The sequence below is a fragment of the Alexandromys fortis genome, unplaced genomic scaffold, assembly GCF_014885135.2.
Source record: "Alexandromys fortis isolate MF-2015 unplaced genomic scaffold, M_Fortis_MF-2015_v1.1 scaffold_245, whole genome shotgun sequence".
Lineage (NCBI taxonomy): Eukaryota > Metazoa > Chordata > Mammalia > Rodentia > Cricetidae > Alexandromys > Alexandromys fortis.
Window position 1 is genome coordinate 1,764,896 of NW_026068139.1, and position 24,883 is coordinate 1,789,778.

Here is a 24,883-nt window from a genome sequence, read left to right on the forward strand (position 1 = left end):
TTTTTTTTGGTTTTTCGAGACAGGGTTTCTCTGTGGTTTTGGAGCCTGTCCTGGAACTAGCTCTTGTAGACCAGGCTGGTCTCGAACTCACAGAGATCCGCCTGCCTCTGCCTCCCAAGTGCTGGGATTATAGGCGTGCGCCACCACCGCCCGGCTAAGATTACATTTTGATTTCTTATGGTAATCTTAAAGTTGAACTGAGATTCTTTGTCGGGTAACCAGCTATCACCAAGCTCGGTAGGCTTTTCACCTCTACCAAGGAGTCATCCCACTATTTTGCTACATAGACGGGTTAGTTCTTTATACTGCTCATAGGTAGCTCATTTAATTTCAGGGTCTCTAGCTTAAGATCTCTTAGAGGTTTTCTAGTTACCCCAATATGCAAAAGGTACAAGGTTTAATCTTTGCTTATTTTTACTTTTAATTGATCTTTCCCTTGTGGTACAGTCTTTATAGCTCCTGGGCTAGCTTTCTTTCTCCAATACTCGCTTTTGTCAAATGTTTTGTTTTATTGTCGTTTATAGTTGAATTAGGTATATATCAGGGCTAGGTTTAGTTCATAGTGTCCATTGGTTGTGGAGTCTTCTGGGTGTAGACCAGATGTTTGCTAGGGTTAAGCCACACCATGATTATTCCAAGCACACTTTCCAGTATGCTTACCTTGTTACGACTTATCTCCTCTTGTAAATTGTTGATATCTTATTTAGTTTGGGGAGGGTGACAGACTGTGTGTGCATATTTCATTGCTTAATTCAATTAAGCTCTCTATTCTTAATTTACTACTAAATCTTCCTTTTTCCTTTAGTTTCATAATGTTCTTAATAAGAAAATGTAGCCCATTACTTCCCACCTCATTGGCTACACTTTGACCTAATGTTTTTATGGTGATTCTCTTGCTTACTTTTGTTCCTTTTTAGACTTTGCTGAAGATGGCAGTATATAGGCTGGATTAGCAAGGGGATGTGAGGTATAGTGGGGTTTATCGATTATAGAACAGGCTCCTTTAGATAGATATAAAGTACTGCCAAGTCCTTTGAGTTTTAAGCTGTGGCCAGTAGTTCTCAGGCAAATATTTTTGTTTGATTATTATTAAAGTTTAGGGCTAAGCATAGTGGGATATCTAATCCCAGTTTGGATCTTAGCTATCGTGTATCAAGTGCATTAGAATTACTTTTGACATTGGTTCTTGGTCCAGTGATGAATTTTCCCATATTGATTGGATTTTAATTCTATTTTTTTTAGTCTTCTAGTAACACATTTTACGCCAAGAATAATTAGTTTAGGTTAATCGTATGACTGTGGTGGCTGGCACAAAATTTACCAACCCTTAAAGAGGCATGGCTTAGTCAAACTTTCGTTCATTGCTTAATTTTTATCACTGCTGGGTCCTGTGGAGATGTGTCTAGGCAAGGCTCTTTAGCTATATTATGTACTTGATGCCCTCTCCTTGGAGTTTAATAAACTCTGTGGGATTTGTCACTGGTTTAGAGAGATTTGCATGTGTAATTCTGCCTCCAACTAATTATAAGGCCAGGACCAAACCTTTTTTTTTTTAAAGACAAACAATTATATTTTTATTTATTATAAGGGGAAATCTCACAAAACTGGAACAAGAAGTTCAAGCTCAGCTGTGCAGCAAGGGAACCACAGAGAGAGAGCACACCTAGGCTGGGCACCCGTTTTTCTCCGGGTCCTAGAAAGCCATACCCTAACTTGGTCACACCTCTTGAAAATAATTGCTTAACAAAGCTTCCTCATCAACTGGAGATCATATTATTCTTTCCATTTCCCAAATGTTCCCCAATCAATTAGGAAGAAAGAACTATCATAGATCAGTACTCTAACTCTCTGAAAATGATACTACAACCAAATCTTCTAGCATTATCAAATGGACCAAATGAGAAGATACATGTACCTGGAAGTAAAATATACTACTGCACTAGTTTATGTATCTATAGAAACATACAAAAAAAACCTGATCGTACAGGACCAAACCTTTTATTTTTATGGGCTGCTTGCATCCATCTAAGCATTTTCAGTGCTTTGCTTTCTATAAGCTCCATTAACAAAAGTCAATACTGAAATTCCACTTAAAAAATTTGGGGACTTTGAGTTGTTTTTGGTATTAAAAATTTTATTGAAAAATTTTGCAAATACTAAATTTCAGATTACATTTGGTGGATTACTAGAATGGATAAAAGAACCTGTTTTAAAGTCCCTTGCTTTTGGGGTTTGACAAGGATAGGCGATTTCAGGTAAAGGGGGAAAGAGGGGATTGGGCTGAGATAGCTTTTTAGTATAGATGGAGTTGTATGTCTAACAAACATGGAAAGTAGGTCCGTGGGGGCCGGGTGGAGCAACATAGCATTTGCACAGTTAGTATGGAGTGTTATTTTAATGACAAGCACTGGAATTTAACATGTGAATTTATCCTGAGTCTGCTAATTATTAAGCTGAAGAGTTTTGCATTGTTTCATAAGCCAGTTCAACAATATATTTGGGAATATTTCCATCTTGAATAAAAATGTTTTATTATTTAATTTTTATTGATATCATTTTGTATTCCATCACTGTTTTTACAATAGATACAAAGCAGTGTTTCCATTCATAACCAACACATTTGTACAGATTTTGAATTAGCTGAAACTTTGCTAGTGTGAAAACAACAATCTGCACAGTAATGGAATTATTTCTGTTCTTCTTAGTCATCAAGTACTATAGTACTTTTTTGGCCTGCTCATGAGGAAGACTGATCAAAATTGCATGTCCATTTCACAGGTGATGGATATCAAAGGACAAATGATCCATGTCCCAGAATCAAATGCCATTTTGTTTTTGGGCTCTCCATGTGTGGACAAGTTGGATGAACTCATGGGCCGAGGACTACATCTCTCAGACATTCCTATTCATGATGCTACCCGAGATGTCATTTTAGTAGGAGAGCAAGCAAAGGCCCAGGATGGCTTGAAGAAGAGGATGGATAAATTAAAGGCCACCTTAGAAAGAACTCACCAGGCCCTGGAAGAAGAGAAGAAGAAGACAGTGGATCTGCTGTACTCCATTTTTCCTGGTGACGTAGCCCAGCAATTGTGGCAAGGACAGCAAGTGCAGGCCAGAAAGTTTGATGATGTCACCATGCTTTTCTCAGACATTGTGGGTTTCACAGCCATATGTGCTCAGTGTACTCCCATGCAGGTGATCAGCATGCTCAATGAACTTTACACCAGATTTGATCACCAGTGTGGATTTTTGGATATTTACAAGGTAATGAAAATGAGTTATTTCTATATAAGTACTGTTTAATAACAAAGTCTCAACTCATAAGAATATATACTAGCTTAAATTTATAAATTAATTGANGGAAATCTTTATATACAATACAATATATATTTTTCAATCCATATTTTCTAGACTTAGCAAAATTTCATAATTTCATGTTATAGCATTGGCTTCAACAATGCTGAAATATAAGAAAAACAGTTCTTCATAGCTGCTTCTCGATATTCAGTAATAGTAAATAATTAAACTTATGAAACCAGGCAAATTTGAACCCATAATTAGTTTTTGCATTAAGCGTGGGACTCCAATATCTATTAAGAATTTTTATTTTTATGGCTAAAAAAATAACAAGTGATATTAAAATATGAACTGAATTATTTAACTTTAGATAATGAGCATTTTCACAGTGTCAGTGAAGTGATATCCCTTAATCCTTAAAGAATATGTGTAAGTATTTTCCATGTGGTCAATAGTTCTAAATTAGAAGCACCTTAATGGTTTCTTCTTTGAAATAAAACAACCACCAGTTATTGATTTAGCTTTGGCCAACTCTGTCTGAACTTCTTTTCAAAACTGTAGCCATACCTCCAGAAGTTCAGCTTCTACCTACTTATTATATAAAAGGTTTGCATAGATTTTTCACATAGGTTGTTTGCATAGATTTTTCACATAGGTTATGCAATGTCAGAGTGCAGGCCTTTTTTATGTGAAGGGCAGGCAGCAAGGACATTTAATTTAAGCATATAATGAATGGCAGGGCTTAAATGTACTCATCTAAGCAGCATATAAACAGATTTGGAAAGAACTTACTTGTTTTGTTTTTGTCTAGAATTTTGATTCAGGAAGTAATCTCAGTTAGATGTGTCTCCTTGGAAAAGTGAGACCACATAGAACATTATCCAGAACATATAGAGGATGCTTACTTACCCTGTGAGTGGTAAGCATTCTATATAAAAGATGGAGTGAAATATACCTTGTTATAGAAAATAAGAGTTTTACAAATTGCCTTTGTAGTTTATTATTGCATAACTTGTTTTAGAGGTAGCCCAATATTTGGTTCTAAGCTAGATCAACACCCAACCCTACTGCTCTTATACCCTGATATTTCCCAAAAGAGAAGAAATCAGCTCAAATTTGCCTGTACTTTCTTCCTTCATATTTCATCCTTCATATTATTGCAATCACTAATCTTGTTTTTGGTTGTCTTGTTTTATTTAAATCATTGGATTTCAGTATTAGCCTCCTCCAGCTTGCATTTTAAAAAAAATCTTTTTAGTTTATATAATTAAGGGAAAAATATAGATAAATGGATTCACTTTAAAAAACAAATGCAAATCTATAGTTTAAATAAAATATAAGGAAAATATAAGGGAGGCTTTGAAGAGGAATAAAGGAAATGAGATGCTTTCTGCAGATAGCAAAACAGTTTCAAAGCATAAAAATAAAACTAGCTTTCATAGACATCTCCTGTCTCTTCCCCTGAGAAAAGCTTGGATACCTCAAAGGAAAATAAGACTTTCAAAATATCATACACCATCTTCAAATTTTCCTGTGTTATTGAACCAAGGAAACATTCCTATAGACCTAAAAAACTACCTGTAAGTTTTAACTTGCTAATTGATTTTCTCAATTTAATACTTACATATCTATTTCTCACGTATATGTGTAAAAATATCTTAAGTTCCCTGCCCTGTGGGGGACTTGATTGGGGAAGGGGAGGGAAAGGGGAGGCGGCGGTGAGGAAGAGACAGAAATCTTCATAAATAAATAAATAAATAATAATAAAAATATATCTTAAGTTAAACAGATAGATTTCAAACTCTACATTTTCTTAAAGTAAACCTGCTTTTAAATTTAAGTAATGAAATATGAATACACATAATTCCAAGGCCATTTGTTTTTAACATATTCAATGCTAAGGTTATGTGAATCTGCAATAGGTAGATGGAACAGCTTTGGGTGTTTACTTGGCTTAAAAGAGGCGGTTTTTTGCAAGTGAGATGCAATATGAGCTGAAGTCACAGTGATGATGAGGATGTAGAAAGGGAAAGATGAGGTTTAGATGGCCAAGCAGGAAAGTGCTTCTTTATCAAACATTAGGTTCTGACTTCAGGATCACAGAAACTACACAATAGTCAGGCATGATGGTGTGCGTCTGTAACCCTGGTGCTCAGAGAGCAGAGACAGATGGATCCTGTTGGGCAACTTCACTGGCCAGCTAGGCCAACTGAAACAGGATGTTCTGACATTGTTGAGAAAGTCTTTCTCAAAATATTAAGGCAGAGAATGAGAAAGGAAGATACATGACATTAACCTCTGAAATTCACAAATGCATGTGCATGGAAGTGACTGCTTATACACACATACACAGACACTATTTCTAACGAGAGAAGGAAATAAATAGGATAAATAGAAGTACAGTGTAAGAAATAAATTAGAAAGAATGTAAATGGGCCATCCTTTTGCTGACCTGTCTGTGTTCATGAAATCATTCAAGGTTATTTTTAAGCATATTTGTATTATGTTGATATATGCTCTAGACTAATTACTGTAATGCATTGTGAATTTTTTGATTCCTATATCATAAATCACGTACATATTTTAATTACTATTGAAAAAATATATTCCAGAAGTTATTTTTAAGCAGCCCTGTTGATATACAAAATTTAAAATTATTAGATTTAAAGTATTGTATGTTTTGAATAGAATAATCACGCCCCAGAGAAAAAGATGCAAGTCACATTTATATTGTAAAGCAGATAAAATGGAATGAAAATGTAAAACAAACTAGAGGGAGTATCTCAAGATCACATACAAAATTTTCTATTACACAGTGAGACCCAAGTCTTTAAACATGTGGCTGCCCACCTTACATTTTAGTGTTTCGCTATCATTACAGAGAAGCAGTGATGAACTATTATTAGAGTGGAAGAATTAAGCAAATAGAGGTGATGATAAGAAGGTTCTTCTAAAATAATTCAGCCATCTACAAAGTGGGGAATGTGGGAAGAAGCTGTAGATTATACTGAACACATTTCAAGCCATGTAAAAGTTAAAGGCATAGGGTTTAACAGCCAAGATGATATAGATGTGTGAATACTAAGAAAGACCTGGGTAATTTGGAGGAAACACATGTTATAATTTTGATTCTTTTGTAATTAGAAGGACAGGTATATTGAGCAACATCAATAATGTACTTTCATTGTTACATTTGATGGTGAGTAGAAAGCAAACAATAAAGGACCAATAATTCTAACTTATGAAATTAATGTCTTTTGACAATAGAGGAAACAATAGGAATAATTGTAGGAGTGACACTACATTGTAGCTTTTACTTCTCTGTTTTGACTTTGGCAACAAATTTGGTATGAGATAAGAAAGAAGCTGAGAGGAAGCTGGATCCTGCCACTCAACCAGATATCTATTCTTCATCTTTTTTTTCTTTCCTTTTAAGTTTTTCAAGACAGGGATTCTCTGTCCTGGAACTAGCTGTAGACCAGGGTGGTCTTGTACTCAAACTCATAAAGATCCAATTGCCTCTGACTTCCAAGTGCAGAAGTGTTACCTTTACCCCACAATCTCTCCAGCATAAGTTGTCATCAGAGTTTTTGATCTTGGCCATTCTTACAAGTGTAAGATGGAATCTCAGAGTTGTTTTGATTTACATTTCTCTGATGACTAAGGATGTTGAACATTTCCTTAAGTGTCTTTCAGCCATTTTAGATTCCTCTGTTGAGAGTTCTCTGTTTAGGTATGTACTCCATTTTTTATTGGATTATTTGTTATTTTTATAACCAATTTATTGAGTTCTTTGTATACATCTTTGTCACATCTGGGAATCTTTCAGAGCACCTGTAAGGACTCCTGGAGAATGGCTGTAGGTGTAGAAGCTTTAGCCTTCTTGATGGAGGGTAAGAAGTGCCAAGGATTTCTCTCCTTTACTCAATCCTCCAACATGAATGAATCTCTAAATTTAAATGTGAAATAATGGTTGCTTTAGGGTGGTAGATTTTGAGATCACATTACCACCTCATGACGTTTTAACCAAGTCTATGTAATCAACAGTATTTAAAGCTCCTTTGGCACACACCCCTTTGTGTTCAGTATTTATAAATAATTGCAAGAGTTTTGTGTCTTAATATATAATATAAATATATAACATATAATATAAATAAATAATATACAATTTTATTTTTAGCTTTAAATATTTTATGTATATGAAAGTTTTACTTGCATGTATGTCTGCAGTTGCATATAGTATCTGCAGAAACCAAAATAGAACACCAGGACCCCTAGTACTAAAGTTACAGTTGGATCTGAACCACCCTATGAGTGCTGGAGACTGAGCTCAGTTTCTATGGTAGAGTAGGCAGTGCTCTTAACCATGGAAAAATCTCCCCATTCCTGATATGGTATATTTTTATGCCTAGTTATTTATTAATCTTGTCATTTATAGCAACTATCATAATTTCTGATATTTGGAAACCAAATGTTTTCAAATATTTATATGACATGTGTGTATCTTAATATAAATTACATGAACTTATATATATATTCTTTACATATTTATTAATTTTGCCCTTTCTGTTCTATAATGTGTTTATACAGTATATCAACTGGTAATATCAACTCACCTCATTCTCTCCTAAAGATAAGATGCCTATGTCATTAATCTTTATCAGTCTTTGTGTGTTTGTATGTGTGTGCATGTGTGTGTATGTGTCTGTGTATGTGTGTGTGTGTGAGAGAGAGACAGAGACAGAGAGTTTGTGTGCTTATATATGTGCTTATATATAGCTGGAAAGGTTTATGTGCACGTTAAAGTCTTGGATACTAATCCTGAGGGGTGATCCATCTTCATTTCAAAGAGTGTCTCTCATTGGTCTTGGAATCATAGACTTGGGTAAACTAGCTGTTTATGAAGACTCAAATATCTTCACCTCTCCCCACCCCAGCACCAAGATTATAAAAACACATCATCGCACCTAGATTTTTATGGTTCACTGGTTCTCATGCATTCTATTAACTGAGTGTTTACCAAGCACTCTCTATGGGTTACAAAATCTGGTGGTACAAATTATGAAAATGTATATGAAAATAGATAGAAAAGTCCATTTTTTTCTTGAAACTGGGTGAAAATATTGAATGTGATGATAACATAAATTCTAAGAAGTTGTGAGCCAAGAAGACATATGTTCAAACCATACACAATGTCATATAATTCATACTACTAAATTACTCTCTTTTAATTTTGACTTCTGAAAAAAAAGGATAAGGTAATTTCAAGTTACATAGCTGACAACCTTCTGAAATTTAATGACATGTAGAAATAAAAAGGACCAGGGCTGTGAAGAAAGCTCACTAGATCACAGTACTTGCTGGACAAGGATCCAAGTTTGGATTCGTAGAGCCCATTGAAAGCTGGAAAGAGGAGACCACATCTAAACTCCAGTAGGATGAACTATTGATGATCTCACAACAAAACTTTGGAAATTAGGGGCATTGAATATTGGTTTAATATTTTAAACAATTAAAGAACAATGGCCAATTAGAATGCATTCTGACAATAGAATTATATTAGGGCCAGAGAGTACTTTAATAGGGACTAGTAACTATTCATGTCATTGTGTAATTATGACTGTAACTATTCATGTCATTGTGTAATTATGACTTTTTTGCCATCCTGTTTCACATTTCTCAGATCAAATATAATGATTTTTTACATGTTTCTTTTATTTAATATTGGATATTATATAAAAAGTGCTTAACATGATTAATGCCATGAAGTATGATTTTAATAAATTTAAGTATTATAATTATTAAGAATATCTTAAACCAGATCTGACATCAAATTACAGATGAATGGAATGTAGAATTCTGAGGCAACATGAAAGGTAGGAAAGTTAAAGATAAGAAACAAAAGCTTTCCAAAAGATGATTGAAAGTTGAAAAAGATACAAGGATGCCTATTGAGAAAGTTATCATTTGGGAACCATATAGGTAAAATACTGGCAATTCTTTTTTGGAGGAATAATATTCCAGTCATTCCTAATGTCAGTGATCATCTTTGGTGATAATGAACAACCTGGAGTGAGATGTTAGGATTTTTTCATAGCTGTTTGCAAACTCTACTAGGATTACAATCAATTGTCTAATTGCTTCATTAATTGATGCTTACTTGACATGTTTCTCAGCAACATTTGTGATTGCTGATAACTAGTCATTTCTCTTCTGATTCATTATGTTTGCATTTGATTTGTCTGATTGCTGCAGGTGGAAACAATAGGGGATGCATACTGTGTTGCAGCAGGGCTGCATAGAAAAAGCCTATGCCATGCCAAACCCATTGCTCTGATGGCCTTAAAGATGATGGAACTTTCAGAAGAGGTTCTGACTCCCGATGGAAGACCCATTCAGGTAACCTCAACAAGCTAATGTAAAAAAACAAATAAACCTTTTAATGAACTTTTTGCTAGAAGGTAGGACTAAGAAATTCCCTTCTGGATTATACTTGCTATAGTTGATAAATCTAAACAAGGTAGGGATGATAAGTGCTAACTATTGGTCCAGGGCCACCCAAATAGGAAAGGAATGTGGAAGGCAAATTACCATGAACTGAAGAAAGAATGAAAGGATTTGACCAAGGAGAAGACATTAACATCATTGGGTAAGTTGCTCCATTCAAGTGAGGTTGGTGGGGAAAATGAGAATCTGAGCTCAAACTAAACCAATATACAAGAGTTAAGAACAGTTAATGAGGCTCTAGGACTCAGAAATCTGTGATTTTTTGGTGTGTGTGTGTGTGTGGAAATTGCTACTTAGAGCCACTTACCAAAGAAACTTGAAAAACAGCAGCAGACCTACCACCTGGTTATTGCAATTGTATTAGTAGCATTATTGTCTTGCATAAATGGCTCTCTGTAATCTATAGTCTATCTCTGAGAATGCCTGAGTTAATCTAGTTGCCTTTCTGCCAATGCCTAAAGAATAATCCCAGAATTGCTATTACTGTAATTTTTTTTAACAGATCCCTCACACTGAGAGAAGTGCCTTGAACTCAAGGGAGAACTTTTACTTTTATAAAAGTTCTCTAATCTTGGGTTACAAAAAAAATGGAGGGAAAGGACGCTCACATCTCTGTACCTTTCTAGTTCCTATGTGATGTCAAATTAATGACCCAAAAACTTTACATTTAAAATTAATAAGTGTTATTGAAAATTTCCATCTCCTTCCCTCCTCCCACTTCCATCCCCTCCCCCCACTCCCTCTCTCCCTTTCTCTCTAGTCCAAAGAGCAGTCAGCGTTCCCTACTCTATAGGAAGTCCAAGGTCCTCCCTGTTTCCCCCAGGTCCAGGAAGGTGAGCATCCAAACAGCCTAGTCTCCCACAAGGCCAGTCTATGCAGTAGAATCAAAACCCAGCACCATTGTCCTTGTCTTCTCCTTCAGCCTCCACCATCAGCCACATTCAGAAAGTTTGGTTTGATTACATGCTCCATCAGTTCCAGTCCAACTGGCCTTGGTGATCTCCCATTAGATCAATCCCACCATCTCAGTAGGTGGACGCACCCCTCGCAGTCCTGACTTCCTTTATTAATCACTATTATTCCATCACTATCTATTTCATCACTACAGGGAAAATAAACTACAGAACAGCAAACTTATCTTTACTGCAAACTACCACACACCAATATTTTCAACCCTATTAACCTGGCAATCTTACTTATTTCTGTAGATTTTTGCTGTATAATGAGTTTTCTCTGATAGAGGATTTAATACTTAAAATTGATTCTTAGTAGCATTACAACAAACTCTGATTACCAGAACCAGGGCATTGCATTATACAGGGTACTTGTTAATGTTTCCATTTGTGGGTTGTAATATTTACTCCATTTCATGAATTAGTGAGTCCTATTAAATCAGAAGAGGAAATGTTCATAAAGATTTAAGAATGGAGAAATAGAAATGAAAATAGTAAAACCACCCTAACAATTTCAGACTTATGCTAATTTATAGTGTTTTCATAGATAAAGATCCTTTTTTGAATTATGAATTAATTATGAATTTGGTTTTTAAATGTGTTCAAGCTCAATACCAGGGGCACATCTTCAAGTATATGAAAAAAAAATTCATTATGAAAGGTTGGATATTGCAGCAGAGCTATTAAATGGCCTGCTGTTTGTTTATCTCAAATTAAATGAGATTTGTATGCTCTGCTGTCTATGTTACAATAATTATACAAAGGAGAGCTTGCCAAGCCTTTTATTTTTTGAATAATAAAGTAACAGTTTTTTATAGGTCTAAGAGGTATCTTATAATGATTGCTCCCCCAGCTCCTTCCTTTTGTCTTCCCCACCTTCCTACCCACACAACTTAATGTTCTCAATAAATAAATAAATACATAAATAATAATCAGGTAAAATAACAAAATAGAAAAAACAGAAGAAAATTAGTAACACACACCATTTGCAATCATATGCATACACACAAGAAATTTGTTTTGTGTTGGAAGACTACTCCTGAACATAGGGCCTGCCCTGGAATGTGATTTATGTGCCCAGTGACACTCCATTGTAAAAAACTAGTTTCCCCTTTCCTAGCAGGTATTAATTGCAAACAACTCCCTATTTATAAGTGGAAATTTGTGCCCACTTTACCTTCTTACTGATGGAGTTTTGTCTGGATTGAACCTGTGCAAATTTTCTGAGCATTTTCAAAGTCTCATGTGTGTATCAATTCTGCTGTGTCTGGAAGATGCTGTTTCTTTGGAGACAACCACTACCTCTGACTCTTTTTTAAAATTTATTTTTATTGCTTAATAAATAATACCTTTCAAAATTTCCACTTCCCACCTCCTCCCATTTCCATCCAGCTCGCCCTCTCCCCTCCCCACTTCCCTTTCAGTCCTAAGAGAGGGCTGGGTACCCTGCCCTGTGGGAAGTCCAAGGCCCTGCCCCCTCCATTCAGGCTTAGGAAGGTATGCAATCAAAGAGACTGGGATCCCCAAAAGTCAGTACATGCAGTAGAGACAAATCCCAGTGCCATTATCATTGACTTCTCAGTCTGCCCAAATTGTCAGCCACATTCAGAGAGTCCAGTTTGATCCCAGGCTCCTTCAATCCCAGTCCAGCTGGCTTTGGTGAGCTCCCATTAGATCAGGAACACTATCTCCGTTGGTGAACCAACCCCTCGCGGTCCTGACTTCGTTGCTCATCTTCTCCCTCCTACCACCCTTCAACTGGACCTTGGGAGCTCAGTCCAGTGCTCCGATGTGGGTCTCTGTCTCCTTAAGTTTCTATGGTGATATTCAAAGATACTCATCAGTCTGACTATGGGACAAAGCTAGTTGAGGCACCCTTTCCTCTACTGCCCAGGGTCCTAGCTGGGGACATGCCTGTGGTTACCTGGGAGCCCCTCTAGAACCAAACCTTTTGCCAACCGCAAAATGGCTTCCTTAATTAAGATATCTTTTTCCGTGCTCTCATATCCGTCCTTCCTCTATCTCAACCATCCCAATCACCCTCCAGCTCTCCCCAACCCTCCCCTTCTCCCTTCTCTCTCCCTCTCTGCTCTTCCCCCCACCCTACAGCAACCCCATGCTCCCAACTTTTACCTGGCGATCTTGTCTGCTTCCAATTTCCAGGAGGATCTATATATGTTTTTCTTTGAGTTCACCTTATTACTTAGCATTTCTAGGATTGCAAACTATAGGCTCTATGTCCCTTGTTTATGGATAGAATCCACTAATGAGTAAGGACATACCATATTAATATTTTTGAGTCTGGGTGATCTCACTCAGCATAGTGTTTTCTATTTCCATTCATTTGAATGCAAAATTCAAGATGTCAAAAATAATCAACTTTATATGGAAAAACAAAAAATCCCAGGATAGCCAAAACAATCCTATACAGTAACGGAACTTCCAGAGGCATTACCATCCCTGACATCAAACTCTATTACAGAGCTACAGTAATGAAAACAGCTTGGCATTGACATAAAAACAGAGATATTGACCAATGGAATCAAATCTAAGACTCGGATATTCATCCACAAACCTACGAACACCTGATTTTTGACAAAGAAGCTAAATTTATACAATGGAAGAAAGAAAGCATCTTTAACAAATGGTGCTGGCATAACTGGTTGTCAACTTGTAGAAGAATGAAAATAGACACATATCTATCACCATGCACAAAACTCAAGTCCAAAATGGATTAAAGACCTCAATATAAATCTGATCACACTGAACCTGATAGGAGAGAAAGTGGGAAGTAGTCTGTAATACATGGGCACAGGAGACTACTTCCTACATATAATCCCAGTAGCACAGTCAATAAGAGCAACAATGAATAAATGGGACCTCCTGAGACTGAGAAGCTTCTGTAAAGCAAAGGACATTATCATTAAGACAAAAAGACAACTTACTGAATGGGAGCAGATCTTCACCAACCCCACAAGAGACAAAGGTCTGATCTCCAAAATATATAAAGAACTCAAGAAATTAGACATTAAAATTATAAATATCCCAATTAAAAATGGGGTACTGAACTGAACAGAGAATTCTCAACAGAAGAATTTCAAATGGCCAAAAGATACTTAAGAACATGTTCAACTTCCTTAGCTATCAGTGAAATGCAAATAAAAACAACTTTGGGATACCATCTTACACCTGTGAGAATGGCTAAAATCAAAAACACCAATGATACCCTTTGCTGGAGAGGATATGGAGTAAGGGTACACTCGTTTATTGCACTTAGGAGATACACCCAGAGTGTCAGACACAGCATAGATTGGACCAAGACACCAAGACTCTCCTGGCTGCATTTGAAGGAAGAGATGGGCAGACACCAAATCAAGAATTCCTCCAACAATCTTAAAGGCAACATGACAACATCAGAGTACAAGGATCAATCAACAAGAAGACTTGAACACCCTATTCCAGAAAAAGTAGAAGAAATCTACTTTAAACATAACATTATGAAATATATAGGGGACCTTAAACAGGATGTGAAAAACTGCTTTAAGAAATGGAGAAGACAAACAATAAGATAGAAGAAATGAATAAATCTCTCAAAGATATCCAAGAAAACCAAGAAAAGCAATCAAACAGGTAATGGAAAAAGTTCAAGACTTGAAAAAATGAAATGGAGGTAATGAAAAAAGTGCAAACGGAGGGAAGGCAGGGTATGGAAAATCTGGGTAAACAAACAGGAACTACAGAGACAAGTATATCCAACAGAATACAAGAGCTAGAAGAAAGAATCTCAGACACTGAAGATATAATAGAGGAAATAAATTCATTGATTAAAGACCAAAACAAATCCAACAAATTCTTAACACAAAACATTCAGGAAATCTGGGACACTATGAAAAGAACAAATCTAAGAATAATAGGGGTATAAGAAGGAGAAGAATTACAGCTCAAAGGTCCAGAAAATATATTTAACAAAATTATAGAAGAAAACTTTCCCAACCTAAAGAAGGATATTCCTATGAAGGTAAAAGAAGGATACAAAACACCAAATAGACTGGATCAAAAAAAAAAAAACCATCCCCTCACCATATAATAATCAAAACACAAAACATATAGAATAAAAAATGAATATTAAGAGCTGCAAGGGAAAAAGTAAAGTAACATATAAAGGGAAACCTATAAGAATTACACCTGACTTCTCAATGGAAACCATGAAAGTCAGAAGGTCTTGGATAGATGTGCTGCAGACACTAAGAGACCATGGATGCAAGCCCAGACTACTATACCCAGCAAAGCTTGCATTTACCATTGATGGAGAAAACAAGATATTCCAGGACAAAAACAGATTTAAACAATACGTTGTCACAAACTCAGCCATACAGAAAATACTAGAAGGAAAATCACAAGCCAAGGAAGCCAACAACACCCATAATCTCAGAAACATCTGACAACACTCCACCAGCACAAATCAAAGAAGAGAATCACACAAACTCTACCAAAATAAATAAATAAATAAATAAATAATAAAGTTAACAACCACTGGTCATTACTATCAATTAATATCAGTGGACTCAATTCACCTATAAAAAGACACAGGTTAAGATAATGGATACAAAATAAGAATCCAAAATTCTTTTTTTTTTTTTTTTTTCTTTTTCGAGACAGGGTTTCTCTGTGGTTTTGGAGCCTGTCCTGGAACTAGCTCTTGTAGACCAGGCTAGTCTCAAAGTCACAGAGATTTGCCTGCCTCTGCCACCCAAGTGCTGGGATTAAAGGCAAGCGCCACCACCGCCCGGCAAGAATCCAACATTCTGCAGTTTACAAGAAACACACCTCAACTTCAAAGACAGACACTACCTCAGAGTCAAGGAATGGGAAAAGGTTTTCCAATCAAATGGACCAAAGAAACAAGTGTGTGTGGCTATACTACTAACAAGATTGATTTCAAACTAAAATCATTCAGAAGAGATGGGAATGGATGCTTTATACTAATAACAGGAACAATTCATCAGAATTAAGTCTGTATCCTGAATATCTATGCCCTTAATATAAAAGCACCCACCTATGTAAAAGAAACATTACTAGAACTCAAAGCATACATCAAATCCCACACTCTAATAGTAGGAAATTTCAACACTCCTCTCTCACCAATGGACAAGTCAAGCAGATAAAAACTTAACAGAGAAATAGGAGAACTATCAGATATAATGAACTAAATGGACTTAACAGACATCTATAGAACATTCCACACAAACAGAAAAGAATATACCTTCTTCTCAACATCTCATGAAACCTCAAAAATTCATCACATAATTGGTAACAAAACAAATATCCATAGATATAAAGAAATTGTACCAACCACCTGTGTACTATCAGATCACTCTGTAATAAGGTTAGAATTCAACAACAATTCTACCCCCAGAAAGCCTACAAACTCATGGAAACTGAACAGTCAACTACTGAACCAACCCTGGGTCAAGGAAGAAATAAAGAAAGAAATTAAAGTCTTCCTTGAATTAAATGAAAATAAAGACACATCATACCCAAACCTATGGGGCACTATGAAAGCAGTGCTCAGAGGCAAGTTCATAGCTCTAAGTGCCCACATAAAGAAAATGGAGAAAGCATACGTTGGAGACTTAACAGCACAGCTGAAAGCTCTAGGAAAAAAAAAAAAAGAAGCAGGTTCACCCAGGAAGAGTAGAAGACTGGAAATAATCAAACTGAGGGCTGAAATCAACAAAATAGAAACACAGGAAACAATCCAAAGAATCAATTAAACAAAAAGCTGGATCCTGGAGAAAATCAACAAGATTGAGAAACCCCTATCCAAACTAATCAAATGACAGAGAGACAACACACAAATTAACAAGACCAAAAATGAACAGGGGGACATAACTACATACACAGAAGAAATTCAGAGAATTGTTGGATCTTGCTACAAAAGCCCGTATGCCAGAAAATTGGAAGATTTAAAAAAAATGGACATATTTTTAGATAAGTACCATATAGCAAAATTAAATCAAGACCACGTGAACAATTCATATAAACCTGTAAGTCGCGGAGAATCAGAAGCTGTTATCAGAAACCTCCCTAACAAAAAAAGCCCTGGACCAGATGGTTTCAATGCAGAATTCTACCAGAACTTCCAAGTAGAGCTAATACCTATACTCCTTAATGTGTTTCACAAAATAGAAACAGAAGAGTCACTGCCTAACTCCTTTTATGAAGCTACAGTCACCCTGATACCAAAACCACACAAAGACTTAACCAAGAAAGAGAATTACAGACCAATCTCACTCATCAACATCGATGCAAAAATTCTCAATAAAATACTGAAAACTGAATCCAAGAACACATCAAAAAAAGTATCCATTATGATCAAGTAGGCTTCATCCCAGAGAGGCAGGGCTGGTTCTACATATGAAAAACTATCAACGTAATCCATCATATGAATAAACTGAAGGAAAAAAATATGATCATTTCATTAGATGCTGAAAAGCCTTTGACAAAATTTAACACCCCATTATGATAAAGGTCTTGGAGAGATTAGGGATACAAGGTTCATTCCTAAATATAATAAAAGCAATATACAGCAAGCTGACAGCTAACATCAAATTAAATAGAGAGAAACTCAAAGCCATCCCACTAAAATCAGGAACAAGACAAGGCTGTCCACTCTCTCCATACCTTTTCAATATAGTGCTTGAAGTTCTAGCAATAGCAATAAGACAACATAAGGACATCAAGGGGATTCAAATCATAAAGAAAGAAGCCAAATTTTCATTATTTTCAGATGATATGATAGTGTACATAAGTGACCCCAAAAACTCTACCAAAAAACTCCTACAGCTGATAAACACATTTAGTAACGTGGCAGGATACAAGATTAACTCCAAAAAATCAGTTGCTCTCCTATAAACAAAGAACAAAGAAGCAGAGAGGAAAATCAGAGAAGCATCACCTTTTACAATAGCCACAAATAGCATAAAGTATCTTGGGGTAACTCTAACCAAGAAAGTGAAATATCTATTTAACAAGAACTTTAAGTATTTGAAGAAAGAAATTGAAGAGGATACCAGAAAATGGAAAGATCTCCTATGCTTTTGGATTGGGAGGATCAACTAGTAAAAATGGCAATTCTCCCAAAAACAATCTATAGAATTATGCAATCCCCATTAAAATCCCAACAAAATTCCTCACAGACCTTGAGAGAACAATAATAAACTTTATATGGAAAAACAAAAAACCCAGGATAGCCAAAACAATCCTATACAATAAAAGTACTTTCATAGGCATTACCATCCCTGACTTCAAACTATTTTACAGAGCTACAGTAATAAAAACAGCTTGGTATTGTCGCAAAAGCAGAGATGTTGACAAATAGAATCGAATAGAAGACCTGAATATTAACCCACAAACCTATGAACACCTGATTTTCGACAAAGGAGCTAAAAGTATACAATGGAAGAAAGAAATCATCTTTAACAAATGGTGCTGTCATAACTGGATGTCAACCTGTAGAAAAATGAAAATAGATCCATATCTATCACCATGCACAAAACTCAAGTCTAAATGGATTAAAGACCTCAATATTAATTGGAACACACTGAACCTGATAGAAGAGAAAGTGGAAAGCAGTCTACAACACATGGGCACAGGAGACCACTTCCTATGCAGAACCCTAGCAGCACAGACAGTAAGAACAACAGTGAATAAATGGGACCTCCTAATACTGAGAAGCATCTGTAAAGCAAAGGACACTGTCATTAAGACAAAAAGGCAACCTACTGAATGGGAGCAATTAAAATATAGTAAGATAAAACAATGTGATTCCAATATTTATAGGCACAAATAATCTATTATATTTTCAGTGAAAAAATAGCTTTTTTAAGATAATCATTTCTAATAACATTTATCTTGTTGGGAAGTTGTTCATTGTATTTTTCAGACATTTTCTAGGCAGTCGTTTTGCAAAGGTATCTACTTATGTAGTAATAATAATCTGTGGAAAGAAAGACAAAGGAAATGATGACGACTGTGCTCCACTCATTTCCATGGATCTCCATGTTCAGGGGCATGGCAATTATAGCTATAGCTCCATTTTACTTTATTCAGTTTTTTGTTGCTGTTTCATATTTCCACAAAAGAAGTATATGATTTAAATGATTTATGAAGCTACTCTGTCAATTTTTTTATTAGAATTTTATTCTTTAGAATATTTTATTCTAAAAAAGTTTTCCTTTGTCTTTACTTTTGTAACATGTTCTCCAGAAAGTGTCTCTCCCAGGACTGTTGCTAGAGCACTCCAGGAAGAATCTCAATATTATATTACTGATGAGATTTATTTGTACTTGCATGTACTTTCCCTTTCATTGTACTTCGGTAAAACCTCCACACATTTGCCAGCCCATTCCTTGGTATGTATAATGAATGGGACTATCCACTTGACTTTTCTTTATTAATGTTAAGTTGTGATTTTATCAGCCCATTTTAAAAGGTGAGTCTATAATCTTTAGATATGATCCTTTTCCTCAGAATTATTGAACAGGATTTTTTTTTACTGATAGTTTAAAATAGTCTTTTACCTTTTCTTAAAAACTATCTTTTCTCATTTTAAATGCCAAGTCCATTTCCCATTCCTTTCCCTCCTCCTTCTCCCTCCACTTTAACCCTACCTTCACCTCATACCCGATCCATTCCTTAGAAAGGGCAAGACTTCCCCTGGGGAGGCAACAAAGTTTAGCACATTGTTTTCAGAAAGGTCCAAGGCCCTCCCCAGTATATCTAGGCTGAGCAAAGTATCCCTCCACAGAGAACAGGTTCCAAAAATCCAGAATGAGCAGTAGGGATAAATCCTGCTTTCACTGCCAGTGGCCCCAATCTGCCCCCACCATACATAAAACTGTCACCAACATTCAGAGGGCCTAGTTTGGTTCTATGCTGCTGGTTCCCTCACTGTCAGGCTAGAGTTGCCGGGCTCCCATTAGCTGTTTCAGTGGGTAAACCCATAATTGTCTTGACTTCTTTGCTTGTATTTTCACTCCTCCCACTCCAACTGGACTTTGGAGGCTCAGTGCAATGCTCTGTTGTGGGTTTCTGCATCTGCTTCCATCAGTTTTCTGGATGTAGGCTCTATGATGACATTTAAGATAGTCATCAATCTGACTGCAGGGCAAGGCCATTTCAGGTACCCTCTCCACTATTGCTTAGAGTCTTAGCTGGGGTCATCCTTGTGGATTCCTAAGAATTTCTCTAGTGATAGGTTTCTTGCTAGCCACATAAGGACTCCCTCAATCAAAACATCTCCTTTCTTGTTCTCCATCGCTGTCCTTCCCCCATCTTGACCATATTGTTCCCTCTTGTTCCCCTTTCAATCTCCTCTCCTTTCCCCCTTCTCCCTTTCTACCCTTCTCCTCTGCTTCTGCCTTTCCTTTTCTCCTTAGCCCAATGTTCTCCAATTTTCTCAGGAAATCTTGTCTGTTTCCCCTTTCCAGGAAGATCTATGTATGTTTCTCTTAGGGTACTCCTTGTTACTCAGCTTCTCTGGGTTCATGGACTATAGGCTATTTAACCATTGCTTTATATCTAGTACTAACTTATGAGTGGGTACATACCATGCTCATCCTCCTGGGTCTGGGTTAGCTCACTCAGGTTGATTTCTTTTCTAGTTCCATTCACTTTCATGCAAATGTCAAGATGTCATTGTTTTAAACTGATGAGTAGTACTCAGTTGTGTAGATATATCACATTTTCTTTATCCATTCTTCAGTTGAGGGGCATTGAGGTTGTTCCCAGATTCTAGCTGTTACAAATAATGCTGCTATGAACATAGTTGAACAAATGTCCTTGTAATATGGTTGAACTTCTTTTGGGTATATGCCCAAGAGTGGTATTGCTGGGTCTTGAGGTAGGTTGATTCCCAATTTTCTGAGAAACCTCCATACTGATTTCTAGACTGGTTGTACAAGTTTGTATTTCCATCAGCAATGGAGAAGTGTTCCCCTTACTTCAAATCATATCCAGCATAAGCTATTATTGGTATTTTTTGATCCATTCTGACAGGTATAAATAAGATGGCATCTCATAGTTGTTTTGATTGCATTTTCCTGACTGTTAAGGATATTGAACATTTCCTTAAGCATCTTTCAGCCATTTGAAATTATTCTGCTGAGAATAATCCATTTAGATCTGTACCCCATATTCTAATTGGTTTATTTGATATTTTGATGTCTAATTTCTTAAGTTATTTATATATTTTAGAGATCAGTTCTCTGTGTGATGTGAGATTGGTGAAGATCTTTTCTAATTCTATAGGCTACCTTTTCTCTTATTGACTGTTTCCTTTGCCTTACAGAAACTTAGTTTCAGGAGGTCCCATTTATTTATTGTTGCTCTCAGTGTCTATGTTACTAAGGTTTTATTAGGAAGTATTCTTCTGTGATCTTGCATTGAAGTCCATGCAACTTCAGGTTCAGCATGGTTGGATTTATATTGAGGTCTTTAATTCATTTGGACTTGAGTTTAGTGCATGGGGATAGGTGTGGATCTATTTTCATTCTTCTATATCCAGTTATGCCAGCACCATTTGTTGAAGATGCTTTCTTTTTTCCATTATGTAATTTTATCTTCTTTGTCAAAAATCAGGTGTTCACAGTTGTGTGGATTCATATCCAGGTCTTTAATTTGATTCCATTGGTCAACATCTCTGTTTTTATGTCAATACCAAGCTCTTTTCATTACTGTAGCTTTATTATAGAGTTTGATGTCAGGGATGGTGATGCCTCCATAAGTTCCTTTATTATACAGGATTGTTTTGATTATCCTGAGTTTCTGGTTTTTCACATATAAAGTTGAATATTGTTAATTCAACATCTGTGAAGAATTGTGTTGGAATTTTGATGGGAATTACATTGAATCTGTAGAGTGCTTTTGGTAGGATTGCCATTTTTATTATTTTGAACCTACCTATCCAAGAGCATGGAAGATCTTTCCATTTTCTAATATCTTCTTTAATTTTTATCTTCAAAAACTTAAAGTTACTGTAGAATAGTTCTTTCACTTCTTTGGTTAGTGTTACCCCAAGGTATTTTATGCTATTTGTGGCTATTGTGAATCATGATGATTCTCTGATTTCTTTCTCAGCTTTTTTTCTCACATTCAAACTTAGCAACTTGAATTTTACAGTATAAAATGAATAGCTTATATTGTTTAAAAAAGTTGTGCACAAGTTTTATTGCTGTAATGATATTGTTGCTCTAAGTTTTGTTTTACATTTGATATTCTGTATTGAAATCTCACATCTAAAACTTTTAAAAATGTTTAAAATATTTCAAAATACAAAAATATTCAAAAATACAAATTATAAAATGACCCTTGAAATACCCAAACATCTGTAACTTACCAACCAATCACAATCATGTTAAATCAATGCTTTTGTTTTTATGAGTATGAAAAAACAAAAAAAATATAAGGCATAAGCCTGAAGAACACATTCCTTTAAAAACTGAAGTTATTTGATCCAGTTCAGTGATGTCATAAGACGACATACCAAAGACAGGTGTATGTCTTAAATAATAGGAAAGGTCTTGGTTAGCTCTAGAAGATATCTCCCATTGTTTTGACATCACTTCAATTTTTTATTTCCCTGCTCCTACAATTCAATTTTCTCATCACTAAAAGGTACCTCACCAAAATTTCCTGAATGTCAAAAGTGCCAGTAGTAATTCAGCATCATAAGTCCTTTTGAACGTCTCTGCAGGGAGGGGAACAGAGAAAAATGTAGAGCTCAATAAAAAAAAAAAAAAAGGTCTCTGCAGTTTTGTGTTGCTGTCATTACACACATGTGGTAACTATTTTGACTACCATTCTAGTGCTTTCTATTTTGGAGTGTGGTTGCCTAGCAACTCTTGTTTTTTCTTAATGACTGAATTGATTTTCTCCACATTTGTAATGTTTCTTATTGCATCAAATGTTGAAATAGGAGCGACAGGGCTGCGTCCCCGGCACCCGGCCGCCCGCATGGCTAGCTTATACCCAGAAATAATTACACGGAAACTGTATTCTTTCAAACACTGCCTGGCCCGGATAGTTCCAGTTCCTTATGGCTAGCTCTTACATATTGTTCTAACCCATTTCTAATATTCTGTGTAGCCCACGAGCTGGCTTACCAGGGAGGATCTTAACCTGCGTCTGTCTGGAACGGGAGAACCATGGCGACTCCCCACCAAGACTCCTTCTCCCAGCATTCTCCTGTTTTCTCCACCCACCTAAGGGTGGGCCTTATCAAGGGGCCTAGGCAGTTTCTTTATTAATAAGAAATCACTCCCACATCAATCAAAAAATCATCACCTTGAATATAAGTGTAACATGATCACCTTTACATGTAGATTCAGTTCAGAGAAATTATCTTCCTTTGCCTTAAATGTTTATTCAGTGGTTGAACCAATCATAAAACATAATGTAATAATTCCACGTTAATTCAGACCTGATTCTTGGTGGAGGGGGGTATGGCATTTTTTACAGCAATGTGCATAGTACATACAAATAGTTGCTAGTGGGAGACCTGTTGAAGCAGAAGAAGCAGAGTACTTTTGTGGGCAAATGACTGTTTAATCATCAAGCTTAAGGAACATAGGTTTAGAGTGTTCACTGGGCAACTGAGGGGATTAAAGGCTTATGTTGGAACACAATTGCTGCTTCTACTCAGTTGAAACCTGTTTCAACATGAATCTGGGTGAAAACCTGCTGAGACTGACTTTAGTACTCTGATCAACAAATGTATTTGAATGCTTTCTATTTTAAGACTGATTGGTTAAGATATGAAGGAGATAAGGGTAAGTGAAGCCGACTTTGCACTGACCTGCCTAAATATTACAATTAATTCACAGAATCAATAACTGAAAGTTATGTAGTCTAAGCTGTGTCTGAATCAGAAATAGATATTATTTTTCTCAACTATTTGTCTTTAATATTGGGACTTTGGTTTTCAGAAATTTTGGCAAATACTTTTTTAATTGATTTCTATTGAACTTTACATTTTTCTCTGCTCCCCTGCCTGCTTCTCCCCTCCCCTTCAACCCTCTCCCAAAGTCCCCATGCTCCCAATTTACTCTTTTTCTACTTTCCATGTAGGTTAGATTCATGTATGTCTCTCTTAGGGTCCTCATTGTTGTCTAGGTTCTCTGGGATTGTGATTTTTGGGCTGGTTTGTTTTATATTTAAAAACCACTTATGAGTGAGTAGTATGATAATTGTCTTTCTGGGTCTAGGTTACCTCACTCAAAATGATGATTCAGAGCTCCATCCATTTGCCTGCTACAAATTTCAAGAAGTCACTGTTTTTTCTTTTTTCTGCTATGTAGTGCTCCATTGTGTAAATATACCACATTTTTCTTATCTGTTCTTCAGTAAAGGAGCATTTAGGTTGTTTCTAGATTCTGGCTATGACAATCAATGCTGCTATGAACATAATTGAGCACATACTTTTAACTTTTAGTTGTTTTTTTGACAATTTCATACATGCATACAATCCATTTTGGTTATCCACTAAGGTCACCCTCTCTCATCTACCTTCTAATTCTTTATATCTCCTCACTCTCTTGTTTCTTTCTAAAATTCTTGACATTGGGTTTGATTTATGGTCCATTTAGCTTACCCAGGTTAATCTGTGTGATCATTGTATTGGAGTCTGGTGGCATCATCAACAGTTTCAAAACTGAACACAATCCTTCACCTCTGGTACTGCCTTAGCCTTGGCAAATATGTCAGTTGCAAATAATTCATCAGTTAGAGATAGGTCTGGCAAAACTTTTTAAAACTTTGATAGATAGTACTGTTTATGTTGAGACCTACACTACTCTAGTGTCTTTGTAGATACTCGTGTGTATTTCTAAAATATAACTGAAAGATTCTGGAAAAGATATGCTCTGTCTGACATTTAATTTATATAACAGCCCATATAGAGCCAGTTTTGTATGTTTTATTAAATTTTCTAGAAAATGAAAAAGTATTACAAAGGGCTATAATAATTTCTTTTTTAAATTATTTCTTTTATTTTTGAGATTATAATATGGCTATAAGGAAAGCCTTCCCTTTTCTCACTCCAAACCTTCCCATATATTCCTCCTTGT

The 24,883-nt window shown here is 36.0% G+C and overlaps 1 protein-coding gene across 1 annotated transcript in view; it reads left to right on the forward strand.

Annotated features, from left to right (window-relative positions):
• The window catches only part of Gucy1a2 (guanylate cyclase 1 soluble subunit alpha 2), a 224,792-nt gene that overhangs the window by 149,265 nt on the left and 50,644 nt on the right, over positions 1 to 24,883 (forward strand). The window contains exons 5-6 of the mRNA XM_050126600.1: positions 2,779 to 3,264; positions 9,553 to 9,696. Of these exons, the coding sequence (XP_049982557.1) occupies positions 2,779 to 3,264; positions 9,553 to 9,696 (630 nt within the window). The remainder of the gene's footprint in view (positions 1 to 2,778; positions 3,265 to 9,552; positions 9,697 to 24,883) is intronic.